The 16,987-nt window shown below is 39.9% G+C and overlaps 1 protein-coding gene across 3 annotated transcripts; it reads right to left on the bottom strand.

Moving 5' to 3' along the window:
• Window positions 1-1,667: 1,667 nt before the first annotated feature.
• LOC140651121 (nuclear factor interleukin-3-regulated protein-like) lies at window positions 1,668-16,363 on the bottom strand. Of its 3 annotated transcripts, XM_072860239.1 has the most exons (3): window positions 16,144-16,363; window positions 4,774-4,914; window positions 1,668-3,786 (listed from the first exon to the last, which is right to left on the bottom strand). In XM_072860239.1, exon 3 carries the CDS (start codon window positions 3,599-3,601, stop codon window positions 2,237-2,239), a length of 1,365 nt encoding a protein of 454 aa, XP_072716340.1. In that variant the 5' UTR covers window positions 3,602-3,786; window positions 4,774-4,914; window positions 16,144-16,363; the 3' UTR covers window positions 1,668-2,236. The 3 variants fall into 3 exon arrangements, with proteins under 3 accessions (XP_072716340.1, XP_072716339.1, XP_072716341.1); XM_072860238.1 differs by lacking the exon at window positions 4,774-4,914; XM_072860240.1 differs by lacking the exons at window positions 4,774-4,914; window positions 16,144-16,363 and adding an exon at window positions 15,974-16,004.
• Window positions 16,364-16,987: the final 624 nt, after the last annotated feature.

Raw genomic sequence — 16,987 nt, 5'->3', positions numbered from 1 at the left:
TCAACAAATTAACTACATCATTGCTTTTAAGTATTAATTGCACAAAAGAAATACACAAAATAGTGGAAAATATGAGCTAAAAGGAGGATAATATTCTTCATTTATGACAAACAGTAAGTAAAAATAAATTGAAAAAAACCCAAAACACAATAGATCTAGGCTTACACACATAGCAACACTGAGATTTTTAAGTCCTCTCCTAGAACACATTACATGTGATAAATAATATATGAAATATTTAAAGAATTTCGTGGTTGCTTGCAGAAGATATTTAGCAAGCAAAAAGCCAGTAGCAGTCACTGCCTGGTGTCTCATATCCCTGTCATTCAATGTTTTTTTTTTTTTCATGCAGTAATCTTGATCTTATTTTCAGTAACACTGAGATGTCATCTATATTAATTACCAAATATATATAGAGCCTGACTATGGGGTCTATCATATTATTAAGGCATGAGAAAAGAATAACAAGCAATTTTTGAGAAAGGAATCTCTGTGTGTTATTAACTCTCAATGTCACAAATACAGCTCAGCAATTAGAGAACTCAAAAAAGTTCAAATTGTACCAGTGATTTCTGTGCCAAGGTCCACCCAGAATGTGACTGTGAATCATCAGTGCCTGAAAAAAATATAGAATAAAATCCTGGCCTTGCTGACATCAGGGAGTTTTGCCATTGCCCTGACTGCTGGACCAAACTTCAGAGCTATCAGAAGAGACTCAGACTCCTCTTCATCCCAAAAATAAATCAACAAACTTCCTCTCACTCTAGTCAAATATGAAATTAAAAATCACTAACTCCATTCTGTTTTCTTAATTAATATTTTAAGTCTGTTAATTTCCATGATCTATAATGGAACATTTCCATAAAGAACTTTTTCAGAAAGTGCTTATTTATTATTCTGATTTATTAGTACTTTAAGAGAATGGGGAATTATCTTGAGAAGGATTTCTGCCAAATCTATGTTCTATTTATAAATTATTTTTATTTTTTAAATGAAAGACTTTGGTAAGCCCAGCCAAGGGGGTATGATGCAATACAATCTCCATGCTCCAACGGCTCTTCTCAGACAAGAACACTAAAATCCTGTCCAGTCATCATATGAAGAAGTCCTTGTCTATGCAAATTTTAAGGGGCTAGTACTATCTGGATTGTTCTCCACATATTCTGTTTTATATTTAAGAATTTCTAGCAAAATGCCTTGTAGTCAGCCAGGGTATTCCAGTTCAGTTAACTAAGCCATTAAAACCAAAGCCATATTGGTTGTAAGCCTTATTTCATACTTACAATTCTGTTATGCCCCACAGTGGGAGCTGAAATAGCAGATTATCTCCTCTAATGCTGCTACTATTGCCTGTCCTTATATAGATTTTGCCAAGTTAAGCTCAGAGTTTACAGATCCAGTAGCCTTTGACCATACTTCTTTCCATGCCTGTACAGGCATAAGCGCAGCCCTTGGCAAAGACGACATTGTCCAATTCTGTCACTTCAAGGCTCTTAAAACTTGAAGATGCACAAGTCCAACATAACTAATTTAATCTAAAACACAAAGTTATAATACTGAAAAAAGTTTGTTATAGTAAGCCATTCAGGAAACCCAATACTCTCTCATTTGAGACAGGAGAAAAAGTTCCTTGATATGACAATTACTGTGTTAGAATTTGTGTGGCTTTTGGTTAATTTATACTAAGAAGTAAGTTAAAGAAAGCTAAGGCTATGTATTGGATACTATTTATAAATATCCACTTTATTTCAATTCTTTTCTAAAAAGAGGTCTTAAGGAAAAAAAATACAATTTAAAATATGTGTAAAGTTTGGCTGTAAAAACCAAACATATAAGTTAAGTTGAGCACAGTGTAAGAAACAAGCCTTTTTTTTTTTTAATTAATAACATATTTACAAGTTCATAAAAGTCAATTGAACTGAAGTAGATGTTTTGTGTTTGTCACCAATATTTTATTGTAACTGGTAACTTGCACTCTTTAGAAGAAGAAAAAGAAAACAAAGTTCACTATATATAGCCTTCGTACCAGCTACTTGACTATACACAAGGCATAATGATCATAACACAGCCTAGTCTCCATAATAATTTGTGCACAAAAAGACACCAGACATTATGTGAACATTACAGTGAAATGACATCACAAGTCCAGTGATAAGTCAGCATAATACAAAACATATTGATCTACTGCAAATGACATTGTTTTTAAAAAAACAATAAGCCTTTATTCAGTTGTAACTTAACCAGAGTCTGATGCAGAGATTTGTTGTGTAGGTATAAGTCTTTTAAAGGAAGCAACCTCTGCAGATAAGTTTGTTATGCCCTGCTTCAAATACAGGTTCTCTGACTCAGAGACATTGAAGATACTGTCTTTTATTTCAACAATTTCAGTTTTGCAACCACTCTGAATTCTTACATTGAGTTCCTTTTGATGCCAGAGTTCTGGTTTGAGAGACCAGTCTTGGATATTAGTCACTTGAACTGAGAAAGGAGTGCAAGAAGAATGCACCAAGTTTTGTGCAGTGTGTTTTTCAAGCTCAACATGTCTTTTTGATGACATATCAATAGGTGATGATAGTTTCTGTGCAGCATCATAGTCATTATCTACTGCTTCCACTTTAACTTGCATGGCTTTGGCTTTAATTCGAAGCTTGTGAGGCAAAGCTGAAGAATTCACTTCTGGAACTTTAACTGTTGCATGAATATTTTTATGTTCAACTGTGGAATGGATTGGACCCTTAGGAACCTGCTGTTCATCTTCTCCATCAGATGACTTTCCAACTGCACTGTCATCAGTTTCTGAGGTTCGGGGGGAATTACTGGAGGACCTATTGATTTGGAAGAGAGGAGGAGAATGTGAGTACGTGTTAAAGGTAGTTCCCATGTAGTGTGGATATATGGATGCTTTCTGTAAACTTCTGTCATCTCTTGGCTCTCTCTCTAATTCCATGGGCTCCTGTTTTATAATCTGAAACTTATTTTCAGGACTTCTGCAGTTGTTTTGCATACAACTTGACTGAGTATACTCTACTGACATATCAGACATAGAGCTTTGAGGATAATGTTTAATGACAGAAATACAACTGCTACCAACTATAGATGGTTCATGTTCATCCACAAATGAGTTAATATTTGATTTGGAACTTTGATAATCTTGGAAATACACAGCTGTTGAGCTACTGAGTTTCTGTATCTCTTGGGCATAGGCTGCAGAAGTAATTAAACCAAACTTCAGCTTCAAAGAAAGCAGCTCTGCCTTCAAAGTGGCATTCTCCTCTCCCAGTGCAATTAGTTTGTTCTCTAAGACGAGGTCATTCAGTCGTCGTTTTTCACGAGATCTTTTAGCAGCTTCATTATTTTTCCGCCTTTTCTCCCAATACATAGCATCTTTCTTTTCATCTGGAATGAATTCTCGCTTTCTCCGGCAAGCTGAAGATTTGCTTTTTCCACTACTTGCTTCAGTGAGTAGTATCTCTTCATTTGTAGACAATTCTTCAGACACTTCTGCTAAAGTAGACTTAAGTACCATGATTTTGTCCACATTGCTACTTGTGTCAACAGGTCCGTGTTCCTTCTTAAGGGTCTGCATTTTTCTCAGCTGCATCAGAAACAATTTGTAATAGATCTACAATGAGCAACAGAGCAAACTATTTCCCCAGTACTTCTCATACCACAACTTAATGCAGTACTTTGAAATCCTCTCATATTCTTCCTTTTGTTTCATATTCTCAAACAGAAGTGTCTAGATCCAATTTTCTTGGCAGAGGTGATGAGAATCTTCTAAATAACCTTCAATAAATAGAAAATTTGATTACTGTTTAGGAATTGCTGGTTTGGGGCATTCAAAAGTAACTTTCAATAAAAAGCTTAGACTACTATTTGATTCATTAAACCTGCTGTAATATGAAGGAAGCTTGATACTGAAACAACTGATATTCTAAGCTTTATAATACCTAGGTAGCAGATTTGCTTCCAAAACAAATGCAATATGATCCAAGGAAAATTAATTAAAAAATTTATATATTTGAATTTTGATCTGACAATAACGTCACAGAACTTACTTTCCATAATATCACTGACCAACTTAAACCTAGCACTTAACACTACTGAACACCAGATATGTTGATGAGCAGCACTAGAAAGTATCTTGTCCTTCCAAATTAAAACATCTCTTCAGAAAACAGCTGTGGTGCATGATTTGGAAATGCTATATATTTAGGTCCTCCACAGATTAAAAATAACATAAACTGATTTAGAGAAGCTAGAGTGCTTTCTATTGTCTTAAAATAACACTGCTATCCATTAAAGTTATTGAACATTTAACTACTGCTTTTGTATCCTGTAAATTTTTATATATATATAAAATGTGTGTTGCGTGCATGTGTGTATACACACGTGCACACGCTTCAAGTTTTAAAATCCCTTTTTGATCAAGCATATAAATTCAAACTAGTAAATGCACACATAATTCTGGCAAATACAGAAGCAGCATGTTTTCTCTTAAATAAGACTGTTTCAGGACAAGAACTATGTCTTTGTATCTATCTGTATGGTCTCCAGCTCAAAGTTATGCCACTTTGGTGTCTGTCCAACACTACAGTTTAGGGAAAATATTAGTAATGATAGTAACTGACAATAATAAAGAGCAGAAAGGTTTTCTTCTAAACGCATGCAGACCATGGGAATAGCTCATCAGTATGATCTTCTATTTAATCAATGAAAATTCAATTGCAAGTTCAAACAGTTTAATGCAGCCAGATACTGGTGTTGACCTACACTTAAAATCCAACAAGCTGCAGAGTTCATGTCCCTTGCTTCACAGGCCTTCTATAGTTTGGGGCATTCAAGGGCATAATCTGCTTGTTTTAGCACTGGTAACTCCTGTTTTGGCCAGTCTCCCTCCTGTACACATTGTTCCTGGAACAAGTAGAATGAACATAGAATTGGTAGCTTGTAAGTCTACAGCAAATATAAGTGTGTATCAAAACAGTGGTGCTTTTGCATGCAGCATTCAACTCTGCTTTCAGCCAGAGTACATCAGTAAAGTAGTCAAGACAAAAGTGTAAGTCACAATTTTTATGTCAGTCTTACTGGTTTGATATTTATGTAATTAGTTCTAATGCCAGTGCTTTAGTCAGCTAACAAAACAACAATAAAGCTCTAGCTCTTTCCACATATTCCCTGAACACTTTTATCATGGTAACTGAAATTGCAACTTTACAAACAGGACTCAAAAGCCCTAGTTTGTTAATAGTTCTCCACGTGGATCAGCCCAATACTGAGTCTGTAAACAAATCAAATTCCATCTGATGATAATGGCAAAATGTCTTCAATAAAAATGGCCATTTCGCTTCACTTGCATTTTATAATTCCACTGGAAAACATCAGTATTTACATGTAAATTAATGAAATGCAATGATTCCTCTGATTATATTTCAAATTCCAATATTTTCCCTTATGATTAATTTTTCAATTGTTTTATCACTCCCTCATAAAGTATTTGCGCTGGTTTTGGCTGGGATAGAGTTAATTTTCTTCATAGTAGCTAGTATAGGGCTATGCTTTGGATTTGTGCTGGAAACAGTGTTGATGATAACACACTGATGTTTTTGTTATTGCTGAACAGCGCTTACACAGTGTCAAGGCCTTTTCTGCTTCCCATGCTCTGCCAGGTGCACAAGAAGTTGGGAGGGGACACAGCTGGGACAGCTGACCCCAAGTGACCAAAGGGCTATTCCATACCATATGGCGTCATGCTCAGCATATAAAGCTGGGGGAAGAAGAAGGAAGGGGGAGACATTCAGAGTGATGGCGTTTGTCTTCCCAAGTAACCGTTACGCACGATGGAGCCCTGCTTTCCTGGAGATGGCTGAACACCTGCCTGCCCATGGGAAGGAGTGAATGAATTCCTTGTTTTGCTTTGCTTGTGTGCGCAGCTTTTGCTTTCCCTATTAAACTGTCTTTATCTCAACCCACGAGTTTTCTTACTTTTACCCTTCTGATTATCTCCCCCATCCCAGTGAGGGGGGAGTGAGCGAACGGCTGTGTGGTGCTTAGTTGCCAGCTGGGGTTAAACCACGACAGTATTATAAAACCAACATTTAATAGTACCTTACATTAGTCATTATTAAAGATATTTTTGTTGTTGTTGCTTGATGTTAATGACATTGAGTGCCAATGTAACAGTGTAATAACACTCGACCCTATCAATTACAGATCCAGTCTTGCTCCCACAGCAATTTTGCCATTGGCTTCAATAGAAGCAGGATACAATCCCAGATCCAAATATTAATGAGATTTCCATAGAATTCATACTATTTAAGCAATAAATTACATATGCAGAAATCAGGAAAATTTAATTTATCCATGTCAAAATAGTACATTAAGAATCTGACCCTGGGGACTTGCATATTCAGATTGTAATACTTGAAATGTGTCAAAGGGTTGTGACCCAGTCCTTCAATCTTGCCTCTGTTCTTTGGAATTTAATTAAATAAGTCAGTTCTGCTTTACAATACACACATAGGTCTCCACACATACATATGCTTCTCCAGAGTAACTGCATATTATTATTTGTATTTATCAAAATAATTCACATTATCTCCAAGCTTAATTTTTCAAAACGTATTCTGTAATGAGATATCTAATTATTTAATTCTGTTGCTCTAACGTTTTGATAGCAATTCTAAAAAACTAAATTAAATCCCATTTCAAGCAGTCAGATGCTTTCAAACAAACTTCACTTTTGTAAAGCTGTGTCTTCAAAATTTACCTGTCCTTAAAAAAAAAAGGAAAATAAATGCAAAATAACTTCCCATTTTAAAGAACCATGCATTTATCACTGTCTTTTTAATAAACAAACAGCTCAAACCACTATGTAGCAAAGTGTTGAAAAACAATAAAAGCTCACATTCATGACTGCACATATTTCTAGTTGTTGTTTTCCATGTTCCACATAGGTATCATTAATTATGTTATTGCTAGTATTCTGTCAAAGGTTATGTATTTTAAAAATTTGTTCACATACCAGGGATAGTATAGAACCTGCTCATAGATACCCAAACATGACCAGTTTGTACTCTGTACTTTGAAATACTGAAGAATATATTTTGTACTTTCTATCTACAAAGCATTTTAAAAACATTTGCTAACTACCTCAAGACTTTTATGAGGTACAGAAATAATATTATGCACATACAGGGGAGGAAACTGAGTTTAATTTTAGTTGATGGATACACAACTTCATAGACAAAAAGTATGCCATGAAATTCTGCACCTTTCAGGTCTATAATAATAAAGAAATCCTCTTTAACTGAGGATGTGGCCTCCAAAGCCCAAACCAACCTCTACTGAAATCATCCAACATACTCTTTCTTGCCTTATATCTAGCACCTTCAGTTAAATTCTGTTCCTGCTGAAGAAAAACTTTGATGCCGACTCCACTGGAATAGTGATATTATCCCTAGATTTGTGGGCAAGAGGGTCTAGGCAATGGGGAGCAAATGAAGTTCAAACTTTCTGGAAACACTGGGTAACTGGATGTTATGCTATTATAGGTTATCCAAGGTCAAAGAAGGAAACAAAATGCACAGTACCAATGTTACCACCAATTACTGCTGAATCTATTACAGCAACATGGAGAAATACAGAACTATTGCTCCTGCATTAGGGTTCCCTTTTCTTACAACTTAATAGGCATTTTAAGTGTTTATGGTTCCAGGATCAACATGTAATTAGGTCAGTGGAACACTGCTGATGATGCTTCATACAAGATGAAGCATTTTTGCTAAAATGTTGATTTTCTTTGTCTTATTGAAAGAAAATCATGGTATGTGTCTACACAATATAATTTATGCAAACATCAAGAATCATTCATTTATTGACACTTTTCAATCAAATATAAAAAAAATGAATAAGCTCATCATGGCACTTGGAATACTATTGCACTTTCATATTACCCAACTCCAAGTTGTATCCAGAAAGTTGATGTCATATGTAATTTTATATAAAAGACTTTCATTGTTAGGAAAATTAGTTAAGTTACTGTTTATCCTAATAACTACAAATTAACTCATGAAAGTATAGTTTTCTTCCCAAAGGTAAAATACACAAATTATGAAAGTAAAATTATTATTTGGAGAGATCTAAACACATGTTAAAAATAGCTGTTGCTCAGAAAGGTCAATCAAGGTTAACAGGTGCAAATTCAACCTATATTTTCTTCAACTTGCTTAGAAAGTCAGTATAATTCTATAAGACCTGTTCAATTTGTCCAAAACCAGGAAAAACTTTAAATATTTATATAAATATATAAATTACTTTTGCTTCTCTGAGTTTTAATTATATATATATATCATGCCATTTTATTTAAATATCACATCACTTGACAGTAGGAAAAACTAGATTGCACAAAGCAATAACTTAATAGTAACAATGTTCTGCAAATAAAATCTCAGCATCCCTAATTTCAAATACTGAAATTCATGATTTTGTTTTATTGTTTTCCCCTAATTAAGGGCCACAAAACAAAAAACCAAAATCAAATGTTAATTATTCTGACAAATAGCTTTCTATTATTGAACTCTTTCACGTGGGTACAAATGATGTCGCAACAAAAAGTCTGAGGTTGATCAAAAGAGACTTCAGAGCCCTGGGAAGAATGCTAAAAAATTTGGGAGCACAGGCAGTGTTTACCTCAATCCTCCCAGTAATGGGGGGAGACTTTTTAAGAAATAGGTGAGCCGAGGATATCAATACTTGGCTCCAGGACTGGTGCCTGCGCCAAAACTTCGGGTTTTTAAACCACAGAAGAGCCCTCAAGGCACAAGGTATGCTGGGGCCTGACGGGATCCACATGTCCCGATGGGGAAAACACATCTTTGGGCGTAAGCTGGTGGGACTGATCAAGAGAGTTTTAAACTAGAATCAATGGGGGAAGGGATACCAACAGGAGAGCTGAAGGTAAGCCAAGGGTTGGCATGGCATCTCCTAAGTGTGACAATGCTAGTGGGAACATTTACGCTGCTCCAGGGAGCACTGAGGGCTCATGAGCGTATCTGAAATGCTTGTACACCAACGCACGCAGTATGACAAACAAACAGGATGAACTAGAAGCATTGGTCAGCTCCCAGAGCTACGATATCATTGGTATTAGCGAGACTTGGTGGAATGAGTCCCAAAACTGGAGTGCTGGGATGGAGGGCTATAGGCTGTTCAGGAGGGATAGGCAGGGCAGGCAAGGTGGAGGAGTTGAATTCTGTATGTAAGGGAGAGGTTTGATTGTACAGGCCTTACAGTTAGGGATGATGTGGTTGAGAGCCTCTGGGTGAGGATTAGGGGGATGGAAAACAAAGGAGATGTTGTAGTGGGAGTCTACTACCGATCGCCCAGACAGGATGTAAGCAGTGATGAGTTATTCTATAGGCAATTAGAAGAAATTGCTGGATCAGTAGCCCTTGTCCTTATGGGAGATTTCAACTTTCCCAGACATCAACTGGGAGTATCATACTGCTGAGAAGAGCAGGTCTTGGAAATTCTTGAAGTTTGCAGCAGATAACGTCTTGTCACGGGTACTCAGTGAGCCAACTATGAAAGATGCCCTCCTAGACTTGTTGTTTGTGAATAGAGAAGGACTCGCGGGAGATGTGATGATAGGTGGCTGTCTTGGCCACAGTGATCATTAAATGGTTGAGTTTAAAATTTTCAGTGTAATGAGAAAAAAGGACAGCGGAGTTGCTACTCTGGACTTCAGGAGGGCAAACTTTAAACTATTTAGCAGAGTACTCTGGGAATCTGCTTTTAAGGGCTTAGGAGTCCACAAGTGCTGGTCAATTTTTAAGAACCACCTTTTAGAAGCACAGGAGCAGGCAATCCCACTGTGTCGTAAATCAAGCAAGTGGGGCAGAAGACCAGCTTGGCTGAACAGGGAATTCCTTTTGGAACTCAGGATGAAAAAGAAATTGTATGATCTCTGGAAGCAAGGACAGGCTTCGCAGGAAGATTACAGAGCTGTGGTTCGTATATGCAGGGAGAAGACACGAAAGGCCAAAGCTCAACTAGAGTTTAAACTGGCCAGTGTTGTGTCAGACAACAAAAAAGGCTTTTTAAAGTATGTTAATAGCAAGAGGAGGTCTAAGGAAAATATTGGACTGATACTTGTTGAAGATGGTCATCTGACTAATAGGGATGAAGAAAAAGCAGAGGCATTCAATGCTTTTTTTTTGCCTCAGTCTTTAATAATACTGATAGACCTTGGGCTGCCCGATCCCCTGAGTTGGAGGACTATGAGTGTGGGTACAGTGACTTTCAATTTGTGGACACTGAAATTGTAAGGGACCAGCTGTATCAGCTGAATGTTCATAAGTCCATGGGGCCTGATGGGATTCACCCCAGGGTACTGAAGGAGCTAGCGGATGTTATGGCAGGACCCCTCTCGATCATCTACCACAGGTATGGAATATGTCTATCACCAGTTAAAGCTGTAATGAAAGAGATTTGAAAAGATCTGGATTTTCAATCATCTACCAAAGGTCTTGTGAGTCTGGGGAGGTCCCCACTAACTGGAAGCTAGACAATGTTATTCCAATTTACAAGAAGAGCATGAGGGAAGACCCAGGAAACTACAGACCTGTTAGTCTCACCTCTACCTCAGGAAAAAATTATGGAGAAGATCATACTGGGTGCTATTGAAAGGCATTTAAAGGACAATGCAATCATCAGGCACAGGCAACATGGATTCACAAAGGGAAAGTCCTGTTTAACTAATTTGATAACCTTCTATGATAAGGTCACATTCCTAGTGGATGAAGGGAAGGCAGTGGATGTAGTTTTTCCAGATTTTAGGAAGGCTTTTGATACTGTCCCTCACAGCATCCTTCTGGACAAGTTGTCCAACTGTGGGATGAGCGGGTTCACGGTGTGCTGGGTGAAGAACTGGCTGAAGGGCAGGGCTCAAAGGGTTGTAGTGAATGGGACTACATCTAGCTTGTGACTAGTCACCAGCGGTGTTCCTCAGGGCTCAATTTTAGGGCCAGTCCTGTTCAATATTTTTATCAACAATCTGGATGCAGGAGTTGAATGCACCATCAGCAAGTTTGCTGATGATACCAAACTGGGAGGTGCTGTTGACTTCCTCGAGGGCCAAGAGGCCTTGCAGAGGAATCTAGATAGATTGGAGCATTGGGCAATCATCAATGGCATGAAATTTAACAAGTCCAAATGCCGGATCCTGCACCTGGTATGGAGTAATGCCGGGCACAAGTATAGATTGGGAGAGGAATGGCTGGGGAGCAGCCCTGCAGAAAGGGACCTGGGGGTGCTGGTCGACAGTAGGCTCAATAGGAGTCAGCAGTGTGCCCTGGCAGCCAAGAGGGCAAACAGCATCCTGGGGTGCATCAAACACAGCATAACCAGATGGTCAAAAGAGGTGATTATCCCACTGTATTTAGCGGTGGTGCAGCCTCACCTGGAGTACTGTGTGCAGTTCTGGGCCCCACAATTTAAGAAGGATGTTAAGGTAATTGAATGCATCCAGAGGAGGGCAACAAAGCTGGTGAAAGGGCTGGAAGGCATGTCCTATGAGGAGCAGCTGAGGACTTTGGGTTTGTTTAGTTTGGAGAAAAGGAGGCTGAGGGGCGACCTCATTGCTCTCTACAGCTCCCTGAGGAGGGGAAGTGGAGAGGGAGGTGCTGAGCTCTTCTCCCTGGTATTCAGTGACAGGATGTGTAGGAATGGTTCAAAGCTGCATCAGGGGAGGTTCAGAGTTGACATTAGGAAGCATTTCTTTACCGAGAGGGTGGTCAAACACTGGAACAGGCTTCCTAGAGAGGTGGTCAATGCCCCATGCCTGTCAGTGTTTAAGATGCATTGGGACAATGCCCTTAATAACATGCTTTAACTGTAGTCTTACAAATGTCAAGCATGGACCAGACCTTCACCTGATCTAAATTCATATAACTCTATTAAAAGGCAGTAAAATTATGTTAGTAAATCCCAGCTGATGCTCTAAACTTGCATCTTATTATATAAAAACTGAAGTACAAATATATAAAATAAACATTGCATGTAAAAAATCTTGATCTCTACCACTCACTGCAAATGAAATGGAGAAATAGCAATCTTTAGAGCTCTAATCCTGCAAGATAGTCCAGAAGGGAAAACTACTGCACGCACAAAGCCTCATTTTCTTTATTGAGAGTCCAAGCGTTTGGCTCTAATCATAAAAGGAGGTCTTGCAGGACTGGCACCTATATTGCTAACTGCTGTGAAGCCATCTCTATGGCAAAAACTGGTTTATTATTTAAATACTTTGGGGACAGAACTGAAAGCTACACCAAAATGTAGCAACTTACAAAAAAAGGAAAAATATTTTAAATAAGGCTTTCTTTCTAACATAAAATAAATAGATTTATTATAATAGATATTTATAGATTTAATAGATATAATAGATAATTTATAGATATAATAGATATTTATAGATTTATTATAATAGATATTTATAATATCTGTGACCAGATTCAGTCTCAAGAGTATGCTAACTTGGACATGGATCAATTCAACATGTGAATTTGAAGAAAAAAAAAAAAAAAAGCAGGATATTTAACAAGGTCCCAATACTAATCCATTTTAGGTATACCTTTAAAACCAAAAAGTTTTCAGAAACATTGCTTCTATTACATTTTGAATCACATCCAAGTATGCCCTTGTTTACACAATCTTATTTTTGACAGTCATCACCATCAGTATTAGACAGTTACAAATATCTTGTTTGAAATTCCTCCCCCCCCCAAACACTGTAAAATACTAACACTGAAATCAACTGTCATTTTGTCATAAAATAGGCCACAGGAACTTGCATTTTTTTTTCTTATTACACATCCTAAGCACATTTATATCTCATAACTGACTGTAATAATCATGACAAGTTCACCTAGAAGAGTCAATTAAGTTGAGGAGTCAGATACATTGCTTAACAGGGTGTAATAAGACTCAATTGTACATATTATTGCATCATAGTCATGTTATAACAGCAGCAAGATTGCTGTCTGGAAAAGGAAACTATTGAATAAACATAGTTTGCACAACTATTTGTTAAAATAAGTAAAGTTAGAATGAGCTAAAGGTTTATTTCAAGATAAAGGATTGAAAAAAGCAACAGAGTACTGATATCTTTTCTAGACTGTGCATTCCTTTTATTGCAATAGATAGAATGCACATATGTTCTACAAGTTTCAGACAAAGCATGGAAAATACTGTTCCTTCTTAGGATAAGATAAGCTGTGAAGAGGTCATTTAAGTTCCTATTGCTCGTGGGAAGACTCTAAACTTTTTGACACCTTTCAAATCAGGTCCTTTAAAATAAATAAATTCCAAAAGAAACTTGAAGCCTTGAAGTCAAATTCAGGAAGCTGGATATTCTGAAAGCTAGTTAACAGTCCTTTAGAGAATAAGATGAATTAAAAATAGAAAATAAATAAGAATGGAAAATAAAGGCAAATAATTTTACAAACTGTTAATACTTCAACAGTCAAATAAAGACATCTGCAATGTGAGAACTCATAATGATATATTTGGTAGTGCCAATGATATTAAGGATCTTCAATCAGTAATCCTTGATTTGGTTGGTTTAAATCAGGTCTTTGGACCAAAACCTGAAGCCTTATTCATTCACATTTCTTATCTAAGTCAACATTTTAATTGAATAAGGATGGTAAAACTAATGCCCATAGCAATATTTTAAACTAGGCTCTGGACTGAATTAATTACTGAGGAGAACAAAGATAACTCAAAGTAGGTTACATACATACTAGTGAACACAATGAAACTGAGTGCAAGCATTCAAATTATAAGGACAAGGAAAAAAAAATATTTTTTTTTTTAAACACAGTAACTCCAAACAGCTTTACTATGGCAAAACTGTACTTGACCCCAACAATCAAGTAGCAGAAAAGTTTGTGCATGTTATAAAAAAATATCACCTTTTTAAAAAAATATTTTACTGTTACTACCTACAACACTTATACTGAACATACCACCATGGTTGTGATACTAAATTTTCACTTTGGAGGGTTTAGTCAAAAACACGGTAATTTTGGTTTTGTCTACTTAGAAGACCGTTTTAGGCACACACACACAAATTGCCTCATATTTAAAGACAAGTTATCATCAGCAACTTTCAAGGTAGCCTTCTGTCAAGGACAGAGCACAAGATGACACCAGAACATGGGACTTCCAGCCACAGCTTTTGCCATTGAAATGTCGAAATGACTTGCCAACAACAGAACTGGAAAATGGCCAGTTTTCATTGTTTGTGAGTTAAGGAGAAATCCTAAATATTCAAATCGGGGGGCGGGGGGGGAAGGGAAGATTTCTACTGCCTATCTGTGAGCTGTACCCTTCCTACAGTGGCACCCAACCTGTGGCCCCTGGGCCGCCGGGCGGGTAGTGGGAGGGGACACCTGCCCACGGGGAGACCCTCGGGCAGGGAGCTCGGGGCTCTCTTTGTCCGATTCGCCCTGACTGAAAGCGTCGGTCAGACATGACATCCGCCCCGCGGTCCCGCCGCTCTGCGGCGCACCGACGCCCCCACAAGGGGGAGACGGGCGGGCGGGGCGCGGCGGTGAGGCGTCCCGCTACGTGACCGGCGGTGCATAGCGCCCGGCCCGCTCTGTTCAAAGTTGCCCCGCGTTATCACCCCTCCTGACCTCGCAAGCCTCTGCCGCCGTGCCTGCCCCAGCCCCAGAACGGCGGGGCGCGGCAGTGCCCTCAGCCCTCGCCCGCTGCCGCGCGGACGTTGGAAAGGTCCCAGCCTGCCGCCATCTCCAGCAGGAGAAGGACACAACAACCTCCATGCCCCGTGTTGTGCAAGTCCTCGGGGCAGTCAGAGCCGCTGGGGCGCGGGATCGGGAACCCCCGCCCCCCCGCCCCATACCAGCACTGCTGCGATACTCCCTTCGGTAGCATTCCCCGTGACCCACAGCGCACGCATTCCGGTCGTGATCACGCACCAACTAACCAAAGATTAGTGCTATCGAGAACGTCATACTGACCTACTTCTGCTTTTGTTGTGTGCCACACTAAAATGCCCGATTTCGTGGGACTGGGGTACTCCTCTGCCCCCTGGGCCTGGCGTTACTTCTTCACCTGAGCCCACTGCAGCTGTCACACGGGCAGGCCATCTCACTTCTTCAGCGCTGCTGACATTTTCTTAAATTAATTCCTCTCTTAAATTACATGTTCCCCTCTTTTAAAAGGGTGACAAGTAAAAGCCAGTACCAAATAAATTGTTTAGTGTCTAGTAAAATGCCTTCCTAAAAATACAGCCTTATCAAAAGAGCTCTGAAAGCATGGAGTTAAAAATCCAAGCAAATGGCCTTGAACGTCTATATGCACGGCTCTGGAGAAAAGACCGGGAAGCCACAATTGCTAAAATGTGATAGAGCTAAATATAGATTAACACAAATTTCATTTTAAGGTACACAACACATGGTCAGCGAGCATGAGTTACCTCCCCACTTACCCAGTTGTCTACTTTCCTTATTAAATGTACTTTAACAAAATCTGTTAGTTACATTTTTAAGAGTGATTGTCCCAGTTTCTTTGTAGCAAGATTATAAAATCGTATAATTAGCTCCTTCTTCCTAGCCTGACAGCAAATACTGTGGTTACATAATGCAACATTTCCAGGAACTATTATGTGATCGGTTCCGTAGAGTCTGAAAAACAGCGACAAAAGTGACGAAAAAGGCTTAGGCAAATACAGCCTAGCAAAACACGGGGGCTGTGGGACAGACTGCTACCATTCAGTTTGCCTACAAACAACATCCCTCAACACCATGTGAAAATGGGATCTCTCCGGCGGCCTCTGACAATCCATCGGCACAAAACTCCGATTTTTCTCGTAAACGTACAAAAGGGTTGTAATTAACGACCTAATCCTTAACTCTGCACCGAAATTACCATGGCCTTTCATACTCACGCACACGTCGTGCCTGTTACCTTCAGGCGCCGAGCCCCGGCATTGACACGCCAGCAAAACGTTATACACACACGCACACAGCAAACAGCTCCGTACCCACACGCGCGCCCCCCGCTCCCCCTCCCCCCCAGGCTCCCGCACATGACGCCACTCTGAGCGCGCATTCCTACCTTCAGTGCAGCGCGGTAAGCGGAGCATCCCCCGCACCTGGCCGAGGCGAGGCGGGTAAGGACGGGCAAGCAACAGTGTCTCACTTGTCCGGGAGTAGGGCAACCCAGAGTGAGTGAGAGAGCGTGTGGCAACACGAAAGGATGTATGTTAGTAGGTCAGAACTACGCACGCACGCACTCACTCACTCACTCTCATGGCCGGCCGGCCGGCCTGTCAATCAACTGCAAGTGACAGCAGCAACACCCCAATACACGCCGAGCACTCTAGGGGGATGGCCAATGGAGGCTGCCGGGGGGCGGGGCTGGACACCCCGCCCCTTGCGCCGCTGGGGCTGTGTGTGGTACAGTAGGCGGGGGGTCCAGGCGGGAGGCAGCGCGCGGAAGGGGGGCGGGGCTGACATTTACGTAATCGTCCCTGGCGAGCTGGGGCAGCGTGGAAGGGGGTGTTCTTTCCAAAGTTCTGCGGGAGCGGTGGGGCGTGTACGGTGGGCTTCCGCTGGGCCAGGGCCGCGAAAGGCTCCGTGCTCCGTGGGGGCCGCAGCAGGCTGGTGCGCGGCTGCGTGCGTGCGTATGCATGTGCGTGCGTGCGTGCGTATGCATGTATGTGCGTGCGTGCGTGTGTGTGTGTGTGCGTGCGTGGAGAGGGCTTCTTGCTTGTTCCGAGGAAGATTTATGGCAGAGGTTTGAGTGCTGTCGGTTTTATTGTCAGGGAAAATTAATTGAGCTGTAGCTCTCTCAGCCTTACTGTTTACTTGGTATATAGTGTAATTATATTGTATCTGACCAGAGTGTAAAAATAAAAACCTCTGATCTGGCAGAAGCATTATCATTTCAAAGTAATTGC

Source organism: Ciconia boyciana, chromosome 4 (genome assembly GCF_034638445.1).
Source record: "Ciconia boyciana chromosome 4, ASM3463844v1, whole genome shotgun sequence".
NCBI lineage: Eukaryota > Metazoa > Chordata > Aves > Ciconiiformes > Ciconiidae > Ciconia > Ciconia boyciana.
The sequence above is the reverse complement of the archived record's forward strand: the minus strand, read 5'-3'. Positions and strand labels throughout refer to the sequence as shown.

What these genes read in the sequence shown, in the direction of transcription:
- LOC140651121 (XM_072860239.1), bottom strand. Translation starts at nt 3,601, where the DNA reads ATGCAGCTGAGAAAAATGCAGACCCTTAAGAAGGAACACGGACCTGTT.